The sequence below is a fragment of the Dasypus novemcinctus genome, chromosome 22 (assembly GCF_030445035.2).
Source record: "Dasypus novemcinctus isolate mDasNov1 chromosome 22, mDasNov1.1.hap2, whole genome shotgun sequence".
NCBI classification, from domain to species: domain Eukaryota; kingdom Metazoa; phylum Chordata; class Mammalia; order Cingulata; family Dasypodidae; genus Dasypus; species Dasypus novemcinctus.
In genome coordinates, this window is record NC_080694.1 from 73772994 (window position 1) to 73793923 (window position 20930).

A 20930-nucleotide genomic window follows, 5' to 3' on the forward strand; every position below is an offset into this window, starting at 1 on the left:
TCTACACTAGGGTCTGCTCTACACATCCATGGGCTTGGGCTGCAGCCAGCATTGGGGTCAGGGGAGCTGGGTAAGGGCAGAGAGGAGGGCAGGCGGCAGAGAAGGACTGAACCACCAGGAGATTCGAAACATCAATCCTCCTCCGTGTGAAGCCCACACTGTCCACAGGCCTGTCCACCTCGGCTCCTCACAATTAATACTTAGCACAGTACACAAAAAATTCTAGAAGGTTCTCAATTCTTTTTATTTCCTCTTTCTTAAGAATCTTCCTCTCTCACAATTGATTCCTCAATCCCACCTAATAGCGAGAATTTGTAAAAGCACAATCATCCCAGGTTCTCATTCTCAAGGTAAGCAGGAAGGGGCAGCTCGGGGCACCATGAAGTAAGACGGGGCAGTGGACGCTCCACACCCAGCTCTCCTGAGCAGGACGGTTGGTCAGGGCAGGGAACACAGGTCAGTGTGGGGGACGTGGGGGCAGAGGCGAGCTACCTCCCCATCCTCCAGGATACAACGTGAATGCAGACACAGGATGCCAGCTGAGGAAGGAAAGTCTTCACACCCAAAGGAAGGGGTCTTGAAGTCACATGAGGGGCGTGAACAGCTCTGGAATCTCTCCATCCCCCACGAGGCAGCTTTGTCACGCTACAGGAGAAAACAATCAAGAGCACGTTCAGGTCGTCTCTGTAAATGCTGACGTCATGACCAGCCCTCCACAGTCCTCATGTCCACATCCAAGGCATCCCCAGGACCCAGGTGTGTCCTCTCGGCCCAACCCCTCTCCCCTTTCAGGGCCCCCAGGGTCTCACCTTTAGAAGCCTCAAGGGACACGTCAGAGCCCTGGGCACTGTCGCTGGCTGGACAGGAACAAACACAGGGTCTGGTCAGAGCCACAGGGAGATGTGAGTCAAGGAGTGATGGGGTGAGCTGCCCGTGGGCTCCGTCTACACTCCCCAAAGCCTCAGGTCAGCCTTGACCCTCCACACCACCTCCCCCTCCGTCCCCCAATTACCAGCAGCCTGAGCGTAGCTCCCTCCTTTTCCACCTGTGGAAGAACAACTAGTGAGAGCAGGACACGAGGTCCTCAGAACTAGTCCTGGATCCAGGGAAGATTCCAGAACCGTGACTGCAGACCCGGGGCAGGATCAGGAAACATGAGGTGGGGGATGTGTGGGCTGGACCTTCTGTTCTCCTGGAGGTCTGTCCTCAGCAGCCCCTTCCCTCTGACTGCTGGGAACAGGGGCCTCCACGTCATCACTGGGGACGTTGTCCTACATCTCTTAAAGGTTTTATAAAGTAAGTGTAGTAACAGGCCCAGACTGGATGGGCAGGTGTGTGAGGAGGGGCTTCACGGTACCAGGAAGGGGCAGGGCACACGGCTGGGCTGGAAACCCCGTGGACAAGGAACCTCAGACCCGCCCCTTTCCTACCTGAGTTCCTCCTCTTCCAGAACAGAACTCCAGCCAGCATGAACACTCCAAGGAGGACCAGGACAGCCACGATTCCCACGATGAGGATGGGGGGCTGGGAAGGCGGCTCTGAGAAGGGGGGGAGGTCAGGGGCCCTGACCCCAGACTCAGGTCCTGACCCTCTGGAGGAGCTCAGAAGGGCTCCTGCTTCCCTAGAAGAGGCCCCCACCTCGTCCCACTTACCCCATCTCAGGGTGAGGGGCTCGGGCAGCCCCTCGTGCTGCACGTGGCACGTGTATCTCTCTTCCTCCCCAGAAGGCACCTCCACAGCCGCCCACTTCTGGAAGGTTCCGTCCCCCGCAGGCCTGGTCTCCACAAACTCCATGTCCTGGGTCTGGTCCTCCCCGTCCCGCTGCCAGGTCAGCGTGATCTCCGCGGGGTAGAAGCCCAGGGCCCAGCACCTCAGGGTGACCCCACGGTCAGGGGTGGGGTGGAGGGTCACGTGTGCCCTTGGGGGGTCTGCAGGAAGGTCAGAAACTTAAGGAACTTTCCATTTCTTTCCTGGTCATTCTAGCAGCGCTCATGGGACCACCAGGAATGGACAGGACATTTGGGGTTGGGGCGCCCCGCCCCCCTGTACCTGTGCGCAGCAGCGTCTCCTTCCCGCTCTCCAGGTATCTCTGCAGGTACTCCACGCACCTGCCCTCCAGGTAGGCTCTGCTGTGCTCCGCATTCCCCGCCTCCTCCCACTTGCGTCGGGTGATCTGCGCCGCCGTGTCCGCCGCCGTCCAGGAGCGCAGGTCCTCGTTGAGGGCGAGGTAGTCGGCGCCGTCGTAGGCGTGTTGTTCATACCCGCGGAGGAGGCGCGCGTCGGGGTCCATGTCGCAGCCGTACATGCTCTGGAGGGTGTGAGACCCTGGCCCCGCCCCCACGGTCAGCCCCGCCCACAGCCCCGCCCACGACCCTCACCGTTGGCCCCGCCCCGCGCTTAGCCCCGCCCACACCTCACCCCGCGGGGCCCCCCCCCAGCCTCGTCTGGTCTAAACTGAAAACGAAACCGAGGAAAAGCCCCTCCCGGGTGGGGTCCGGGTCCCGCGGCCTCGGGGTGCAGTGGGGACCGAGCCTCGGGCGCCCCCGGCCCGTCCTGGGGATCCCGGCCGTGCGCGGACCCCGGGCCCGGGGCTCACCCGCCGCGCTCTGGTTGTAGTAGCCGCGCAGGTTGCGCAGGTTCACGCGGTAACTCTGTGCCGTGTCCTTTTGGATCCGCGTCTCCCGCTCCCAGTACTCGGGCCCCTCTCGTCGAATCCACGGCGCCCGCGGCTCCATCCTCGGACTCTCCGCGTCGCTGTCGAACCGCACGAACTGCGTGTCGTCCACGTAGCCCACGGCGATGTAGTGGGGGTCCCCGCGCTCGGGCCGCGACACGGCGGTGTAGAAATACCTGAGGGAGTGGGGGCCTGGGGGGTGGCAGAAAAGGGGCGGGGGTTGGCGTGGAGATCGTGGGGGTCAGCGTGGGGGACGCGGCTTCCGGGGTCCTGCCCCCCAGGCCCCCCCGCCCCCTCCGGGCAGCCCCCCACCCCGACCCCCGCCCCCGCACTCACCCGCCCGGGTCGGGGTCAGGGCCAGGGCCCCCGCGAGCAGCAGGAGGAGGGTCCCCGGCGCCATGGCCGGACCCCGGGTCTGGAGGAAGCTGAGTCCGGGCGGGGCGGGGCGGGCTTTATATCTGGGCCGCGGGGCCCGCGATTGGCTTCCCCAGAACCGGGCCCGCAATGGGAGGCCGCCCGGGCCCGCGTCACGAGTGTCGGGGCAGAAGGGCCTGACTCGGGTTGGGAGAAGAAGTGAAACTGCGGGGACCGGGGACTCCCCCCTCGCCTCCCCCCACAGCCAGCCTCGGGGGGACCCTGAGAGCGAGACCGGGTCCTGGGCTGGCCCGACCCCTCCCCTGCCCCGAACACTGTCACCCCGTCAGTGAGGCCTGACCTGACTTCACAGCTGACAAGTGAGTGAGGACCCCGAGGGGATGTGGGTGACCCCTACTGGTACCAGCTATACTAGAAATTAAAATGGAAATAAAATACTAATTCCCGTAGATGAGTATTTATACCAAAACTCATGACACGTTGATAACTAATTCGAAAAGAAAACAAGTAATAAAAGAGTGGATCAATTTACAATTTGGCAAATCTTTCTCAGCAGTCTCAGTAGAGCACCCCTGAACTTCCGTATCACATTCAATCTGTTATTTGAGTTTGAACAAAAATTCAGCCTCAGATATAAATGTTGGAAAAGAGAGGAGTATTTTTAACAGCCTTTTCAGGTGAGCATTGACACTCACCTTTGATACTACGCTAAAAGCACACGAGCGTAGTTTTCTAAAGGTGAGCTGCAGTCTGAAATCATATTGTCGAATATTTCATCTTGTGAAGTGGAAATCCTCAGATCTGTCTTTGCACATTAAATGGATTTTGTACTAATGCACGAAAATTTTAAAGTAGCACGTTGGCGCACTGGGGTACGTAGATCTTTCAGTGTTCACACATTTCTGTACATATTGCCAAAAGTCACACTTCTAAAATGAACACAGATCCCACCAGAAAATGAGTGTGTATTGGAAAGCTGTCAAGCTTAGGGTGATGGATACCAGTTTTCCAAAATTCTCATTTTCTCTTGAGAGCTTACATTTTATCATTGGCTCAAGCCGCAGGGATAAAATATTTCAGATCACATTTCTGATAGAGGATTTCTGCCCAGAATACAGAAAGAACTCTTAAAACTCAACAGTCCTCCCCTATGGTAGGCAGGAGCTCAATCGCTTGAGCCATGTCTGCTTCCTCTAAGAAGTTCTTTAAATTATTCTCACCACCCCTTCTCAAGTGCACCATGGTATTCCCATAGGGACTCTCACAGCAACTGCTGTAGGTAAAAAGGGCTGTAATTCAGTCAAGACACTGAAGCAATTTCATCTTTGCCACCCCCTCTCTGAGTTGAGCATAATCCCCACCCCTTAGTGTGGATGCACAGAAGACGTCCTTCCAAGGAGGACAATGGAAGGGGACGTGAACAGTAACTTCAGCCTGAACAATCCCAGAGAACGCTGCCTTGGCCAGGACACCCAGCTCACATCACCAGAGGTGAATCAGGGTCTCACCACGTCCTCTTCTTATGCTGTTGAGATGTGGCATCTCCGCAGCCCCTTCCCTAAAATCCCTCAGTCTAACCATGAGAAAAACTTCAACCAAACTCAAATCGAGAGGCAGTCTACACACCCTGACCAAGATGCCTCAAAACTGTCAGTCACCAAAAACAAGGGAAGTCCGGGAAAGTTTCACAGCCAGAGAAGTTGAAGGAGACTCCATGGAACTAAATGTGATGCGGTGCCTTGGATGGGATCCTGGACACGGAGAGGACCTGGGGTGAAGCTAATGAAATCCACATGGACTTCAGGTTAGTTACTAATAGCGCATCAACATCGCTTCATGAGAGGAGCAAAGTGCCCGGAATTAAGATCTTTACAGTGTGGGAAGGGGTTGCCTCTGAGCTCTCTCAACACCTTCTCCGTTTTTCAGTAGATTTAAAAGTATTCTAAGATTAAAAGTTTATTAGAAAAAACAACAACGTCCCACTGAAAAGGAACAGAGTAGATGAAAAGTATCTTCTCTCCAGTGCCCCCAGGGGCTGCTCCAAGAGGGCTGGGCGGGGGCTCTGGAAGAGATGGAAACCTCAAGGAGCACAAGGGCTGCTGAGCGCCCCTCCTCGCCCCCTCCCTGTGCCCCCCGGAGTCTGACTCCAGTGGGTTCCAGGGATGCTCAGAAGGCAGCTTCACCCCCTTTCCCATCAGTGCTGAACCCCCAGGTCCCCCAGCTCTGCCCCCCTCCACCCCGACCCCTCCTCATGTCAGAATCCTAGAGAGCACGGCGGCGCCCCCGCGTGGCCACCAGGCGGAGGACAGAGACCCGCACTCCCCTTTGCCTCAGGGGAGCCCTCCCCGGGGTCTCCCTGCGCCCCCAGCATCCGGGCACGTGTCTGCACATCAGGGGGCGCCCGCGATCCAGGGCAGGGTCTGTGCGGCCACGCTGACGTAGGCGTTTCCTCCCTTGGGGTGACCGTGGACTCTGGCCTCAGGGCAGAACACGATCTCCAGACTATTCCCTCTGGTTCCCGGGTCCAAGGTGGGCCCCAAGCTAGGGGTCCCCCAGCACCAGTCCCCTCCCCCCCATCTCCTAGGAGAGGTCCTTGGACGCCCACGCCCCTGACGCTTGTTCCTGCTGCTGCTTCCAGGCATGAGGGCGCCTCCTCCAGGAATCCACCTGTGATTCCCCAACTCGAGGATCTGGGGGGAGGGAGGGTGCGCCCCCCTGGCATTGGCCTAGGAACAAGGAGGGCTCCTGAGAGGAGAAGAGAGGGGGGAAGTAGGGACGACTGGGGGTGGAGGGGAAAACAGTGGATGGAAGGAGCCAGAGGGGAGGGGCAGCCTCGTGGACACAGTGAGGGGAGGGACGGGGTCTTCTCAGTGAGAGGCAGAGGGGGCTTCTGGCCAGGGCGGGGTGGAGGTCTCTATTCTCACCTGGATGGTAACTACTCAGGTGTCACCCTGTACTTGGTTATAAGTATTAAGTGTTTAGCATTTTTCTGTTTTGCAGGAATGGTCTAATCCAAACACACCCAGGAACAGAAGGAGAAGTCAGGGTGAGGGAGGGGAAGTGATTGAGGGGTCCCCTCACCAGAGCCTTCCTGAGACTGGGTGGGGGAATCAAGGACCCCAAGGAGGGGCGAGCGCGGCTCTGTGGCTCCTGGAGGCCGCGGCCCCTGGTTCCAGGAGCCCTGGGGTCTCCCCTCTCGCCGCTTTCCCCCCAGCCCTGGGCAGCCTGTGGTCAGAGCCCTTGGCCACCTGCAGGCGCCTCTTCAGCTCCTGATCAGCTGAGCTGGTGCGACCCGGGCTGGGTGTGGGGAGGCGGCCTCGCAGCTGGAGGCCCTGGAGATGCGGGTCCTGGAGGGCGGAGGGCAGGACGCGGCCTGGGGGCTGGAGACCCTCGTGGACGGCGGGGAGGTGGGCGATGAGACCCGCCCAGGCTCTGCCCACGCACCCCACGAACCCGAGGGCTGACCCTCCCCACTTCCCCAAACCCCAGACCAGGCACCTGCCCACCATCCCCACACCAAGGTGGACCTTCCCCCAGGCTGAGCGCAGGAGCCCGGCGTCCCGGGTCGTTTCTCCTTCGGGGGCCTTAGCTGTCCAGGTCCCCTCCGCCTCGCCCCCGCCAGCTCCTTGTGTCAAAACCGTATTTGAAACTTTCAACCATTTGTTGAAAAGACTGTCCTTCCCCACTGCATTAGGGGAAGCCGTTTTCATGAGCACGTGCACCTGTGGTTCTATTTCTGCTCTTTATTATGTTCATTGACCTACACTGCCCTGAGCTGCTACTGGAGCTCCTAGAAAGTTTTCAGATCTGCTCCGTGGATCCTCCACATTTCTCCTTAAAAACATTTTAAGGCATTTAACTAATCTGTTTCATCTGTGTATCTTTCTGAACACTAGAGGAACAACTGAGTGAGAAGCTGGAATCTGATGAGATAAAAGTTCCTGGACAGAACTTTTTAGGAGCAATGCTTCCATAACTTGTTGAGCTCCCTTTTCCTGTTATTTTATTTTATTTTTAAAGTTGAAATAGGTATTTTTTTTAAAAAAACATTTTGGCTATACAAAAGTCCTTTCTGCTTCCATATAAATTGTACTATCAGCTTGTCAATTTCTTTTCAGAAGCCTGCCATGATTTTGATTGGAATTGTATTTAATCAATAAGCCAGTTTGGGGAGATCTGATACCTTAATAATGAATATTCCATTTCTTGACACGGTATTTCTCCACATATTTTTAGGATTTGCTTCTTTCCTTCTGCAGTACTTTTGGATTTCAGTGTAGAAATCTTGCACACTTTCTGTAAATTGATACATAGTCATTTTATTATTATGCTATTGTAAATTGAACTTCTAATTTTCATTTTCCTAATTTTACTTTGTGTATAGAAATAAAAGTGACTTTTGTATATTGTCCTTGAAACCTTCAATCTTGCTATACTTACTAGTCTAGGAACACTTTTTTCCTATAGGAAAAATCCTGCCACCTACAAAATGAGGCACTTTCTCTTCTGTTTTATCATCTGTATGTCTGTTATTTCCTTTGCTTGACATTATATTGTGTAATAATAGTGGCACAATTGCACAGCCTTTCCTTGTTCTTGATCTTAGAAAGTGTTTAGGCTTGTGTGATAAAACATGCTGATACCTGTAGATTTTTCACACATGCCCTTTATCACCTTGGAGAAGTTGCCTTACATTCCTAGTTTACTGAGAAATTTATTATCAAAGAAAGTTCACTTTTAAATCCTTTTTCTCCATGGAGTTGGTCTTATTGTTACTCTACTTTATTCTGTTAAATGATAAATTAGATTACTTTTCATGTGTTCATCCCAACTTGTATCAGGGATAAAACTTCCTTGGTCGTGATGTCTTACCATTTTAAAATTATTTTGGATTCAATTTGCTTCTTTTTGAAAAGGGCTCCTGAGAGATATTGCTATAAAGTGTTTGTATTACTAAGTGTTCTCTATGGAAATGGATTTTTATAAGACTTGTCTCACCTGACTGTAGGGAGGGGCAAGTTCAAATTCCAAAATCCAAAGGGCAGGCTGCGAGCTGGGAGCTCCAGTGAAGGTTTTCTGTGAATTTCCAGGAGCAGCTGGCTGAAGTAGAGATGGAGATTCCCTCTTCTTCCTGCTGACACCATCACTTCTCCTTTTAAGGCCTTGAATGACTTGATGAGACGTCTCTCATTGTTGAAGGCAAAATCCTCAGCTGATTGTAGATATCATCAGCCATAGATGCCATCAGTGAACTAATGATTTAAATTCCTGAAATGTTCTCACAGTAACAATCAGGCCAGTGCCTGCTTGACCAAAGAAGTGGACACCACAGCCTGGCCCAGTTGACCCATGAACTTCACCACCACAATTTTCTTTTGATACCATTCTTGGATTTTGGTGATGCCCCACAAAATGATTTGGAAAGTCTTTTCCTCCTTCTCTATTTTATCTAAGAATTTTCACAGTAGTGATATAAATTCTTGCTTAAACTTATGGTAGAATTCAACAGTAAATCACTCGAGCCTGGAGTTTCCTTTATGGGGTCATTTCTCATTATGAATTTAATTTCTTTATTTGATACATGGCTATTCCACATTTCCTATTCTTGATTCAGTTTTGATCATTTGTCTCTTTAAAGGAAACTCTCCATTTTGTTTCAGTTATCAAATATATTGGTGTAAGTTGTTTCTATTTGTCCTTTATTATCAATTTCAGGCTATAAATTTACATTTAAATACTTTTTGCCAATGTTAAGTTTATTTTGAAAACTACGAAATGTGGCATTTCCCAGGTCCAAGTGCTCTGGGAACAGTCCCCAGCCCTGCTCCATGGCCTGCCCCACCCCTCTAAGGCCCATCACCCCATCTCTCTCCAGCCTCTCCCCAAGTCCCTGGCCTGATTCCACCCAAGACAGGACTGGCAGGGTGAGGGGTTATTATTTATTTTCACCCTATGCCTTCCCAGAGGGACTCTAAGTAACAACAACAAAAACCACACAGAACAGGATTTTCAAAATTAAGTAAGAGTCTAAATTGGCCTGAAGTGAAAGTAAAGGCAGAAAAACACAAAGTGAAACAGGAGTATGTTTAGCAGCCACATATTGCCGTAACCTTCCACCCTCTAACTCCAGAGGATCCCTGAACTTGGCTCTGAGTTTCCTGGGATCCAATGCAAAGAGGAAAGTTAGTGAAAATACCCAAAATATACACGTTAGGCAGTTATTCACAAGAAACCTGGTAACGCCTTACTGACACTGGAGAGAGGGTCTTTCCTGGAGGTCGCCAAGAGGACACTATGGTTGTAGTGAAAAGTCTCCCCAATGTGATCCCGTCCACAGGTACGACAGCACAGGTGCACCTCGGAGATGGGGGGGGGAGGGGTTCAATTCCAGGCCACGGCAGTAAAGAGAAAGTTGCAATATAATGAGACACTCAGATTTTTTGGTTTTGAGAGCATATAGAACTTATACTTACACTATACTGTAGTCTAGCAAGGGTGCAATAAATGGCTTTATATCTAAAAACAATGTACATACCTTAATTAAAAATGCTTTATTGGTAAAAAATGCTACTGCTCCCTGAGCCCTCAGCCTTCTTTTGCTGGTGGAGGGTCCTCCTCAGTGTTGACGGCTGCTGATCAGGTGGAGGCTGCTGAAGGGCGGGGGCTGCGGGGATTTCTTCAAGTAAGACAAGGAAGTTGGCCACATCCATTGACTTCCTTTCACTAAAGGTAACTCTGTAGCATGCGATGCTGTTTGATAGCCCCTTACACAGAGTAGAACTTCTTTCAAAGCTGGACTCATTTTCTTATACCTGCCACTTCTTTATCAACAAATTCTGTGTAATATTCTAAATCTTTGGTGACTTTTCAATAATGTTCACACCATCTTTTTAAAAATTTGTTTATTAACAATTTTATTTCAAATTCACAAAAATAAAAGAAGAGAAAAAGGCAACTCAACAAATCACGGAAAAACTACCCCTTAAAAATTCTTTTTCAGGCACGTTTTTCTCCCCAACTTTTTTTTCCTTCTTATTTTCTTTTAAATGTTACATTAAAAAAATATGAGGTCCCCATACACCCCACACCCCCCTCAACCCACTCCTCCCACATCAACCACCTCTTCCATCATTGTGGCACATTCACTACCTGGTGAACACATTTTTGAGCACTGCTGAACCACATGGACAGTAGTCTACATTGTAGTCTACACTCTTCCACAGTCCACCCAGTGGGCCATGGCAGGACACACAATGTCCAGCATCTGTGCCTGCAGTACCACCCAGGACAACTCCAAATCCTGAAAATGCACCCACACCATATCTCTTCTTCCCTCTCTCACCTAATTACAACTGCTAGGTCAGGTGCTCCTCTAGTGTTCAGACAGACACACAGATAAACACACATTACTTAAATGATGTAGTCAAGGCCTCTGTATAATTCTGAAAAAAGAGGAAGAATAAAATTATTTAATCATTTTCATATCTCACAAAACCAAATCCCATATTCCTTTTTTTACCTTTAATAGAATTAATATGGTACCAACTTTGCTTTTGTTACAAAAACATTACAAGGTTGTTAACTACATCCCATAAACTGTATTAATTATATTTTCTCATGTATCCCCACATACTTAACACCCTGTTGTAGGTGAACATTCCTGTATTTGTATTATTAACCACAACCCTCATCTACTTCCAACATCATTGTTATATATTCCCCATATTATCTTCCAGCTGTCCTCCAACTAACATGAATCTTCCTAGACTACTGGTTTCAGCCACAATCACATCCCTAAATCAGCAGCGTAACAGTCACTATAGTATGTTACCATCAGGTCCAGCCATTACCACATACTTACATTGGACCTTATTAAACAATCGACATACATCCAACATCTTCACCCCTTTTAATCCCACATTACATCTCCCACCAATCTACACTTCAGAGTGCAAATCCATTATTCTAGTCATTATATTTAGTTAATATTAGTGAGACCTTACAATAGTCATCCTTGTGTGTCTGGCTTATTTCACTCAACGTAATATCCTCAAGGTTCCTCCATGTTGTCTTGTGCTTCCCCAGTTGATTTCTTCTTACAGCTGAGACATATTCCATTGTGTGAATATTCCACTTGTTGTTTATCCATTCATCAGTTCAGGATACTTTGGTTGTTTCCATCTTCTAGCAATTGCGAATAAAGCTGCTATGAACAAGAGAGTGCAAATACCTGTTCACATCCTTGTTTTTAGTTATTCTGAATATATTCCTAGTAGTGGGATTACTGGATCATACAGCAGTTCTACATTTAGTTTCCTGAGGAACCATCAGATCATCTTCCACCATTTTACAGTCCCACCAACAGTGAAGGAGTGTTCCTATCTCTCCATATCCTCTCCAGCACTTGATCTTTTCTGTTCTTTTAAGAGTGTTCATTCTTGGGAAGCGGACTTGGCCCAGTGGTCAGGACGTCCATCTACCACATGGAAGGTCCTTAGGCCTCCTAGACCCGTGTGGAGCTGGCCCACGCGCAGTCCTGATGCACGCAAGGAGTGCTGATGCACGCAAGGAGTGCCGTTCCACGCAGGGGTGCCCCCGTGTAGGGGAGCCCCACGCACAAGGAGTGCACCCCATAAGGAGAACCGCCCAGCACAAAAGAAAGTTCAGCCTGCCCAGAAAGAGTGGCCATTCTGTATGGTGAGGATGATATCTCACGGTAGTTTTGATGTGAATTTCCCTAATAACTAACTATATGAACTTCCTTTCATGTCTTTTGGTCTTTTGTATTTCCACTTTGGGAAAACGTCTGTTGATATGTTTTGCCCATGTTTAAATAGGGTGGCTGCGTGTGGCGCTGGCCCATGCGCAGCGCTGATGCGCGCAAGGAGTGCCCTGCCACGCAAGGGTGTCCCCCGCGTAGGGGAGCCCCACGCGCAAGGAGTGCGCCCGTGAGGAAAGCCGCCCAGCGTGAAAAGAAAGTGCAGCCTGCCCAGGAAGGGCGCCGCCCACACTTCCCGTGCCGCTGACGACAACAGAAGCGGACAAAGAAACAAAAGCAGACAAAGAAACAAGATGCAACAAATAGACACCAAGAACAGACAACCAGGGGAGGGGGGGAAATTAAATAAATAAATAAATCTTTAAAAAAAAAAAAAAATAGGGTGGCTGGTCATGTTGTTGTTAAGATGTAGAATCTCTTTATATAACATGGAGAGCAATCCCTTATCAGATATATGGTATCCAAAGACTTTTTCCCATTGAGTTAGCAGCCTTTTACTTTCTTGCCAAAGTCTTTTGAAGAACAAAAGTATTTAATTTTAAAGACGTCCCATTTATCTATTTTTTCTTTTTTATTTTTTTAAATTTCTCTCCCCTTCTCCCCCACCCCCCGACCCCAGTTTTCTGTTCTCTGTGTTCATCTGCTGCGTGTTCTTTTGTCCGCTTCTGTTGTTGTCAGCGGCATGGGAATCTGTGCTTCTTTTTGTAGCTTCATCTTGTTGTGTCAGCTCTCCGTTTGTGTGGCTCCATTCCTGGGCAGGCTGCACTTTCTTTCATGCTAGGTGGCTCTCCTTATGGGGTGCATTCCTTGCACATGGGGCTCCCCTACCCAGGGGACACCCCTGCGTGGCAGAGCACTCCTTGCGCGCATCAGCACTGTGCATGGGCCTGCTCCACATGGGTCAAGGAGGCCCGGGGTTTGAAGCGTGGACCTCCCATGTGGTAGACGGATGCCCTATCCATTGGGCCAAGTGCACTTCCCTATCTGTTTTTTCTTTTGTTGCTCCTACTTTTGGAGTAAGATCCAAGAAACCACTGCCAAGCACAAGATCTTGAAGATATTTCCCTATGTTTTCTTCTAAGAGTTTTAGGGTTCTAGTTTTTACATTTAGGTCCTTGATCCACTTTAAATTAATTTTAAATAAGCTGTGAGTGAGATAAGGGTCCTCTTTCCTTCTTTGAGATATGGATGTCCAGTTCTCCCAGCACCATTTTTGAACAGGCTATTCTGCCCCAGCTGAGTGGGTTGACAGCCTTGTCAAAGATCACTGGACCACAGATGTGAGGGTCTGTTCTGAACTCTAGATTTGGTTCCATTGGTCAGTCTCTCTATCTTTATGCCAGTACCATGCTGTTTTCACCCCTGTAGCTAGACAATATGCTTTAAAGGCTGGAAGTGAGTGTCCTCCAACTTCATTCTTTCTAAAAAAATTTTTAGCTATTAAGGGACCCCGACTCTTCCAGATAAATTTGATAATTGGTTTTTCAAACTCTACTAAGAAGGATATTTGAATTTTTATCAGGATGGTATTAAATCTGTAGATCAGTTTGGGTAGAATTGACATCTTAATGATATTTAGTCTTCTAACCTATGTGTACATAAATACTCTTCCATTTATTTAGATTGTTGTTGGTTTCTCTTACCATTGTTTTATGGGTTTCTGAATACAGGTCCTTTATGTCCTTGACTACATTTATTACTATTTGACTCTTCCTTTTTTTTCCTATTTGATTCTTTTAGTTGCTATTGTAAATGTAATTTTTTTCTGACTTCCTCCTGAGATTGCTCATTAATAATGCATAGAAACACTATTGATTTTTGCATATTAATTTGTATCCCATCACATTGCAGAAATTGTCTATAAGTTCTATTAGTTTTGTTGTGGATTTTGGGGATTTTCTAAGTATAGGATCGTATCAGTGAATAATGAAATTTGTACTTCTTCCTTTCCTATTTGGGTGAATTGTGTTGTTTTTTCTTACCTAATTGCTCTGGCTAGAGTTTATTTGACACTATTGAATACCAGGGGGATGCTGGGGATCCTTGTCTTCTTCCTGATCTCAGTGGGAAACCTTTCATCTTTCACCATTAAATACAATGTTAGCTGGAGGGACCCCAGGGGACGTGGCTCCACCTGGCCGTGTGGGAGCTCACTCTTAGGGGACTTGAGCTCCAGGCTCAGAGGACTCTCCACATGGAGCCAGCCCCGTGGCCGCCCTATGGGCCCCCAGTGCAGTGAAGAATTGGGCTCGCTGCTGGGAGAACCCCAACCAAGAAGGAAACCCCCTGATGGCTGCGGACAGGTGCTCCTGCCCCCAGGATCCACCTGAGCCATGGGCTGATGAAGACCCTGAACTTGGTCCAGGGAAGGGAGGGAAGGGAAGGACATCCCACAGGTGCGCCCCTTCTTTCTGAGAAAGGGAGGAGCAGAGGAGCCCAGCACTGCAGGAATGACCCCTGGGGTCAGGGGCACTGCCCACTGCCTGCCTCTCAGAGCTGACTTGTCCTTCAGTCACCAGGTCTTGAAGAGGCTTCCCCAGAAACATCTCGCTGTTTAACTCTGCCTTCCCGACAGCCAGGCCCCCCTCCCCCCAGCTCTCTCAGGGTGCTCTCAGGATGCTCCCTCCTGCATTCTCACCCCTTCCATTACCCCCTCCAGAGAGGCAGAGCTCATCCTGCTGTTCAGAGCCCCTTCATGGATCCACCCTGCCCAAAGGTGTCCTGTGTCCCAGGAGCTGCTCACACAGGCTTTGCGGGTGGGCTGCTGCCTTCCCTTCCGTCCCCTCTCCAGCCCCCTCCCCAAGGCACCTGGTCCAGCCAGGCTGAGCTGCACCTGCTTTCCTGAACTGTCCTACTCTTTCCTACTTCTGAGGCTGCCCGCAGGCAAGCCCTTCCTCCTGGAATGCTCTCCTCCCCCTCTCTTGTCCAGCTGAGGTAATCTCTCAAGGCCCAGGTGAAATGCTTTGTGCAGGGAACATGTAGCTCAGTGGTTGAGCACCTGCTTCATGAGTGAGGTCCTGGGTTCAATCCCTGTTACCTCCTAAAAATAAATAAATGCTTTGTGCTGCCTAAAACCCTTGCCCTCCTGCTTCTGCCTCTCTGTGCACAGCGCAGTGTCTGCATCTTGATCATGGGAAGCCCCCTTCCTAGATGGTGCTCTCTTTAGGGACAACAATCAGCCTTTACACCTTCACACCCCAGCCCCTAACAGTGTGTCCATCCACAACAGACACCTGCACCTGTGAGTTGAGGTGCTAATTCCACCTCCTCTCTCTGCCCCTCTGCCTCCCACAGGAACATCTCAGGAGTCGCTGGAATCTCTGAGCATGGAGGGAGATGAGATGAGGACATGGAGTGCCGTGAACCCCAGGAGCTTCAGGGGCTCTGGTGAAGGCCACTCCCCTGCCCCTCCTTCAGCGTCCTCTCCATGGCCTGGGGAGGCTGCTCTCTGGTGTCTGTCCAGGGCTGGAAGGAAAGGCAGACGCTCCTCACTCACTCCCTGCCTGCTCAGAGGCATTTGGATTCCAGGTTGTGGAGTCAGAGCGACAGAGCAGAAGTGGTTCTGAATCCTCTTGTCCAAGATTGAATTTTTGGATCAGCCATTTTTACAGAGCAGAAAACCAAGGTTCAGGGTGTGGTGCTTGGAGGCCAGGGCCAAGACCACGCTTCTGCAAAATGACCAGCACTCAGGTCCTTGCGGTCTCAGGCCATGGCGCTCCAGCCTGCCTGAGGGCACCACCTTGGGGGGTGCGGCGGCTTGCTCGGTCGGTAGAGGTGGGGTCTGGCTGCGGATGAGGGGTCGGTCCAGCTCTGGACAAGGGGTCGGTCCCGCTTGGGACAAGGGGTCGGTCCCACTTGGGATGAGGGGTCGGTCCGGCAGCAGACGAGGGATCGGTCTCACAAGGGGATGCGCGGTTTGGCTGACGGGGTCGCCCGGCAAAGCCAGCGACGAAGGGGTCTCCCGGGGAGGCAGGCGACGAAGGGGTCGCCCGGGGAAGCAGACGACGAACTGGGGACAAGGGAGGCCAGGCCCTTGTCAGGGGCTCTCAGGACTGGAGGGCGCACGGCAGAAGAACTACCGCGGAGACAAGGTAAACACGCAAGTCCACTTTATTGAGGGAGAGGCAACAGTTTTATAGGGGCTGGGGAAGGCTGATTGGTCAAAGCCACGCCCTGTTCTGATTGGTTGCCGGCGAAAGGTCAGTGGGCGGTACTGGACGGGGGAGGGGTGGTGGCTAGGGATTGGCTGTCGCTGTTGCTGGGGGAAGGGGCAGGGTTTAGGGATTGGTGGCTGCTGTTGCTGGGGTGGAGGGCAGACTGGATTTTTCCGCCCACGCCTGGCTGTTGCTGCTGTCGGGGGAGGGGAAAAGGCAGACTGGATTTTTCCGCCCACACCTGGCTGTTGCTGCTGTCGGGGGAGGGGAAAGGGCAGACTGGAATTTTCCGCCCTGCGCCTGCGCAGGGAGAAAGAAGGCATCGTGTGGCGCTATCCGGGAGGAGGGGCGGCCGTGGAAGCATGGCCGCCGAGAAGGGGAGACCCGAGGGCACTCTGCGCCCATGCCAAGCTCCCTTCAGGGGTGGCGGTGAGTCCGACCAGCCACCCTATTATGGGGGCAGCGGCTTGGCCTGCCGCGGCCGCTCCCCCGCCAGGCCAGCAAACCACACTTCAGCCCGAGGGGTGACCGCATTTCCCCCTTCTTTTCAAATAAAGGCCAGGATGGCAGCAGTAGCAAGTAGCCGAGGCCCAAGAGGCAGCAAGCAATGAGGGAAGTGGGGCTGAAGAGGGAGGTGAGTATGACGGGGATATAAATGTACAATTTGGGGGGCGGTATCTTGCCATTGCAAGCAAGGGTGGCCAATGTCCAATTCTCGTTGATCTCAGCGGCTATAAGGTCCATCCGCTGCCAAAAGTCCAGGATGACAGCGCGTTACAGGTAGTTGATCTCTTCTTGGTGGCGACGAGTGGTAGAGGCAGACTGTGTGATGGTCTGGAGGATCGCAGCGGTGAGAAGAAGTCGTGTCAGGGCAGTGTCGGGAGTGGTGGAGACGTAGGTGAGGGCAACAAGAAGGCCAAAGTCTCCACGGGCGCGAGAGAGGCCAATGTTAACGGGGCAGGCCGACATGGGGCGGCCCAATCTGCAACGCAATGGGGGTTCAAGCAAAAAAAGGAGGGGGGCGAGGGATGAGAAGGGACGCTTTGGATGGCTGAGAAGAGGAGTGAGGTCGAGACAGGAGGAAGTTCCGCAGAAGTATAGGGAGGCAAAAGCAGAAACGTTATTAGATGCTAGAAAGCAGGCCGCGGGCCGGGGAAAGCGGGTTGCTGGCTGTTTAGCGGGGCTGGAGCTGCTTGAGAGCGATGGCGGCATGGGGGGCCGTGGTTACAATCTTCTGGGGCGGTAGCGGCTAGACAGATGGCAGAAAATATTATCAAGAAAGCAAAGGTTATGAGGAAGAAATAAAGTATTAAAGGCTGTGGGGGAAGTGAGAAGATCATTTAGAGGATAGGGTTGAGAATGGTATGTTTAAGACAGAAGCTTTGTGGTTTGTAGGAGACTGCTTTATAAATGAAGGAGAATGAGGGCAGTAAATATAGTAACGATAGATAGGAAGATGACAGTGAGGAGGAGTCTTTGTTTAAGGTTCCAATCGTCCGGCGCAACAGTGGCTAGGCCAATAGCGAGGGGTGTTGCTAAATAGACAATGGCTGCAAAGACAAAATCATCTTCTGTTTCCTTAAGAATAACTTTTCTTTAAATACTTAGTAGCATGCAATATTAGAAACCGTTTCCTAAAAGCAAGTTGGCAGGGGAGCTTGGTTGCTGTTAATCTTTCCTGTTATAAAATTACCTTTTATTATTATTATCATCAATTCAGTTTTATATATATATATTTAAGAATGACCTTTTGGAATTAGCTATTTAATACCTTAATGTAAACAATGCTTTATTAAACCTTTTATTATTATTTATAACCATATAGACTATTGAAGATAAATTTTATCTTTACAGAACACATTCCCTTACGTAAAGTTATCACAATACCTTTTACACTTGCCGCATGCAAATTAAATTTCAATAGTTTATGAAAAATTAGCCATCCTACTTCAGGACAAAATACGTCTTTTTGCAAAACTTATTACATTTCCATTAGCATTTTTACAAACTTTTAACCTTTTTAATATTCATATAAGTTTTACATTCTTTATATTATCCTGTGAAGAAAAATAAGTTATTCATTTTAATCTAGGCAAGAACAACTTTTTATGAAGACGTACAGTTAATTTTGTTAATTAAGACTTACAATTTTTTTTTAATTGTAGATATCTTATTAACATTTAAACTTATGTATTAATATAATAAACTTAAGTATTAATATAAGCGCTTATTTAATTTTTGGCCATTTGAATAGAGCTCTTTTAAAGATTTCTAGTAATTTATATTTACCATCCGGAGGTATCACAATATACGTTGACATTGAACGAACAGACAGACAAACACTGAACAATTACAACACATTAACAGAAATATAGAATTTATTTACAGTTGACTCATAATTCTTACTTTCTTGGTATAGCTGCTTTTAACTCCTTTTTTATATAGCATATCATAGATTATACCCTTTAAGATTTCTTCTGGACTTCATGTTGCCTGTAATAAGCCAGGAGGGAATCTTTTACCTTCCTGCTCCACAGCAAAAGTGACCCTATCTATAAGGCGAGTATAGGTGTCCAGGTCCCAAAGCTGACATGTGGTAAGCCACGGATTAAAGGGGAGAAGAAGGTCCCAATATACTTGAAGCTGTTTGAAAGAGATCTTACACCGGTGAGTGTCTAGGAGACTGGCGAGGGCCCGAACTTGTGGGGCTTGCTTAGCAGATAGGATGTTACCCATTGCTAATGGCCTTTTGGAGCCGATAAGAAAAGGGGCCCTTACCTTGAGAGCGCGGCGATGGGAGCCGAGGTGCGCGGTGAGACGAGGGGTCGGAGCCGGTGGGGCTCCGACGGTGGTCACGGGCCAAGAGAAGGCCCCGACGAGTGGAGGGCGGGACGACGAGCAGTGGAGCAAGGCAAAGGGGAGCAAGCGCAGAGGGGAGGAGGCAGAGGTGAAGGCAGGGGTGGAGGTGCTCAGGCACGTGCTCCTGAGAGTTTTATTGGTGCCTCTTAATCATAGCGGGTCGGTATAAGCCCCCGACATGGAAGGAGAAAGCCATCCAGCGATTCTCCCAGACCGCCGTGGATCATATGAGGTCACCAAGGTTCAGGAGCAGCAATGCAGAGCGAAAAGATAGGGGTGAGAAGAGAGGAGAGCGTAGGGCTATGGTAGGGTTACTTCAGACGTGCAAGCGCGTGCTCCCGAGAAATCCAAGGCTCCTCTTAATCATAGCGGGTCGGTATAAGCCCCCGACATGGAAGGAGAAAGCCATCCAGCGATTCTCCCAGACCGCCATGGATCGTATGAGGTAGCCAAGGCTCAGGTAGCAGCAATGTTGCACGAGAGAAGTCTCAAGGTGAGAAGAGAGGAGGGCGTAGGGCTGTGGTAGGATTACTTCAGACATGCAAGCGTGCGCTCCTGAGAAATCCAAGGCTCCTCTTAATCATAGCGGGTTGGTATAAGCCCCCGACATGGAAGGAGAAAGCCATCCAGCGATTCTCCCAGACCGCCGTGGATCATATGAGGTAGCCAAGGCTCAGGTAGCAGCAATGTTGCACGAGAGAAGTCCCACGGTGAGAAGAGAGGAGGGGGGGGCGCCAGGTTATGGAGTGAGGCTGTGGTGGAGTTGCCTTGCCCCACGTTGTGCTGTGGTGGGGTTGCTTTGCCCCACATTGGGCGCCAGCTGCGGCGGCTTGCTCGGTCGGTAGAGGTGGGGTCTGGCTGCGAACGAGGGGTCGGTCCAGCTCTGGACAAGGGGTCGGTCCCGCTTGGGATGAGGGGTCGGTCCCACTTGGGACGAGGGGTCGGTCCGGCAGCAGACGAGGGATCGGTCTCACAAGGGGTTGCGCGGTTCGGCTGACGGGGTCGCCCGGCGAAGCCGGCGACGAAGGGGTCGCCCGGAGAAGCAGGCGACGAAGGGGTCGCCCGGAGAAGCAAGCGACGAACTGGGGACAAGGGAGGCCAAGCCCTTGTCGGGGACTCTCAGGACTGGAGGGCGCACGGCAGAAGAACTACCGCGGAGACAAGGTAAACACGCAAGTCCACTTTATTGAGGGAGAGGCAACAGTTTTATAGGGGCTGGGGAAGGCTGATTGGTCGAAGCCACGCCCTGTTCTGATTGGTTGCCGGCGAAAGGTCAGTGGGCGGTACTGGACGGGGGAGGGGTGGTGGTTAGGGATTGGTTGTCGCTGTTGCTGGGGGAAGGGGCAGGGTTTAGGGATTGGTGGCTGCTGTTGCTGGGGTGGAGGGCAGACTGGATTTTTCCGCCCACGCCTGGCTGTTGCTGCTGTCGGGGGAGGGGAAAGGGCAGACTGGATTTTTCCGCCCACGCCTGGCTGTTGCTGCTGTCGGGGGAGGGGGAAAGGGCAGACTGGAATTTTCCGCCCTGCGCCTGCGCAGGGAGAAAGAAGGCATCGTGTGGCGCTATCCGGGAGGAGGGGCGGCCGCGGAAGCATGGCTGCCGAGAAGGGGAGACCCGAGGGCACTCTGCACCCATGCCGAGCTCCCTTCAGGGGTGGCGGTGAGTCCGACCAGCCACCCTATTATGGGGGCAGCGGCTTGGCCTGCCGCGGCCGCTCCCCCGCCAGGCCAGCAAACCACGCTTCAGCCCGAGGGGTGACCGCAGGGGGGGCTCAGGCTGAAGGCTCAGCTGGTGCCTGAACTCCAGTCCTGGCCACGAGGCCGACTGAGGACCACAGGCTCAGGACGTGGCATGTCTGGACCCTCAGCCTCTGGTTTTCAGGCTACAAAGTCATCCAGGGGAAAATCAAAGTGAGGGGATTCCTGGTACTTGACCAGGAGAGAGTCTTGGGAGAGGAAGATCTCCCCAGCTCCCCTCAGCTCCCATCAGAGCTCGCCCTGTAGGGGGAGATGTGGCCAAGATCGGCCACACGCTCTTCTGCTCAGCTCATTGACGCTAATCCCACCTCCCTTCGCCCTTACTTCCTCTCTG

General features: G+C 51.1%; 1 protein-coding gene across 2 annotated transcripts; it reads right to left on the reverse strand.

Annotated features, from left to right (window-relative positions):
• Window positions 1–220: 220 nt before the first annotated feature.
• LOC101425641 (saoe class I histocompatibility antigen, A alpha chain-like) lies at window positions 221–3136 on the reverse strand. Of its 2 annotated transcripts, none has more exons than XM_058285473.2 (8): window positions 3011–3136; window positions 2597–2866; window positions 2050–2325; window positions 1653–1928; window positions 1431–1538; window positions 1013–1045; window positions 810–857; window positions 221–645 (listed from the first exon to the last, which is right to left on the reverse strand). In XM_058285473.2, exons 1-8 carry the CDS (start codon window positions 3072–3074, stop codon window positions 641–643), a joined length of 1080 nt encoding a protein of 359 aa, XP_058141456.1. In that variant the 5' UTR covers window positions 3075–3136; the 3' UTR covers window positions 221–640. The 2 variants fall into 2 exon arrangements, with proteins under 2 accessions (XP_058141456.1, XP_058141454.1); XM_058285471.2 differs by having other exon boundaries at window positions 810–880.
• Window positions 3137–20930: the final 17794 nt, after the last annotated feature.